This window comes from Acanthamoeba castellanii (genome assembly GCF_000313135.1).
Source record: "Acanthamoeba castellanii str. Neff unplaced genomic scaffold scf7180000084762, whole genome shotgun sequence".
Taxonomy (NCBI): domain Eukaryota; phylum Discosea; order Longamoebia; family Acanthamoebidae; genus Acanthamoeba; species Acanthamoeba castellanii.
This window is the reverse complement of record NW_004457518.1, coordinates 350,079-351,403: the sequence shown is the minus strand read 5'-3', so window position 1 is coordinate 351,403 and position 1,325 is coordinate 350,079. Positions and strand designations below refer to the sequence as shown.

The following is a 1,325-nucleotide window of genomic DNA, read 5'->3' as shown; positions in this document are numbered from 1 at the left end:
CCATGTAGGAGATGAGCGTGTCAGCAGCGTGGTGGTGTGTGCGTGTGTGCGCGTGTGCGTTGTGCGTGCGACACTAACCTGTACGTCCAGAAGTTCTGCTGGGGCTGCATGATTTGTTCCAGTTTCTGTAGTTTCTTCAGGTGTCGCTCCGGCATCAATAGCCACGTCTGCCTCAAACGCTGTACGGCGCTGTGCAAAAGCAGAGAAGAACCGTCAGCAATGCATCAGCCAACGCCACCTCATGCAGTGATTGTGTGAATGGCATACCTGTTGTGGAGCGCCGATGTGATTTCGGCAACACCGTTGTAGTTGTGAAGCTTGAACAAGTCCAGCGCCAGCCGAATGAACTTGCTAATGATGAGCGCCTGCTTCTCGATGCTGGACTGCGTGAGGATGCACGTCGCCACCCAGTAGCTCACCTGGTGTCGCAAATTGCAGCGCAGGGTGGTACGTTTACAACGTTGTGAGTGAATTCATTCCTGTTGTTGTTGTTGTTGTTGTTGTTGTTGTTGTTGTTGTTGTTGTTGTTGTTGTTGTTGTTGTTGTTGTTGTGCTGCTGCGTGGTACCTGGTTGAATCGTTCGATGATCCTGGTCAGGTTAGGCGACAACAGGATCTTGTCCTCGCGCTGCCAGGCCTGGTCCAGGAACTCGCGCGCTGTGATCATCTTTTGTCAACCACGAAAGCTGGTCAGCAAAAGACCAACCACCCAGAGGTCGTACAATAATTGACACTCCTACTCGCCTGCACAGACAACTACTGACTCTACCTGAAACAAGCGTGCTTCGGTTCGTGTAAGCTCGACGGCAATGCTCATCTGGTCCTTGACCGCAAACAGTTTGTTGGCCTGCCACGAGGTGGTCGTGTTAGCTGATCAGACGATACGTCGCTCTGCAGCGTGGTAGGTGTGATGCACCATGTCGGCGAGGTGGGCAAATTCTTCGACTCGGTTGAGCGTGAGGCCCTTGGGCGCCGGCACGGGCGGGGTGGCCTTGATCCGCGCGAGGCGGTGGTTGGCCTGGACGAAGAGCAGCTTGAACTCGTTGTTCCTGGCGTCGCCGAGGCCCGGCATGGCGCCCAACACGGCCACGCGATCGCGGCGGCGCAGGTCGCCGAAGAAGTGCCGAGCCCAGAGGCGCATGAAACTGGCCAGCGCCGCCGAGCCGTTCTCTCCGCCAGTGCCCTCTTGCACAGTACCGAGAGTCAAGGAGATCACTCTCACCAATCGATTGGCAAAATAAAGTGAAAAAGTAAATGAACAAGATGGAGATACATATCAAAAGCTAAAGATCCAGTAAAGAAACAAACAAAATGGATGGAAGGATA

At 54.2% G+C, this 1,325-nt stretch overlaps 3 protein-coding genes across 3 annotated transcripts in view; 1 reads left to right on the top strand and 2 right to left on the bottom strand.

Annotated features, from left to right (window-relative positions):
* Positions 1-15, top strand: part of ACA1_235670 (uncharacterized protein) — a gene marked incomplete at both ends in the record, with an annotated part of 683 nt that extends 668 nt beyond the window's left edge. The window contains one exon of the mRNA XM_004341045.1: positions 1-15. This exon is cut by the window's left edge and continues 147 nt beyond it. Coding sequence (XP_004341093.1) covers positions 1-15 — 15 coding nt within the window.
* A 5-nt stretch (positions 16-20) lies between these two features.
* On the bottom strand, positions 21-666 carry ACA1_235660 (RasGEF domain containing protein; the record flags this gene model as incomplete). The annotated part of the gene is made up of 3 exons (XM_004341044.1): positions 21-189; positions 268-419; positions 568-666. The coding sequence occupies 3 exons, from the start codon at positions 664-666 to the stop codon at positions 21-23; spliced, it is 420 nt and encodes a 139-aa protein (XP_004341092.1).
* A 207-nt stretch (positions 667-873) lies between these two features.
* ACA1_235650 (uncharacterized protein) lies at positions 874-1,140 on the bottom strand (the record flags this gene model as incomplete). Its single annotated transcript, XM_004341043.1, has 1 exon — positions 874-1,140. The coding sequence occupies one exon, from the start codon at positions 1,138-1,140 to the stop codon at positions 874-876; it is 267 nt and encodes an 88-aa protein (XP_004341091.1).
* Between the last annotated feature and the right edge of the window lie 185 nt (positions 1,141-1,325).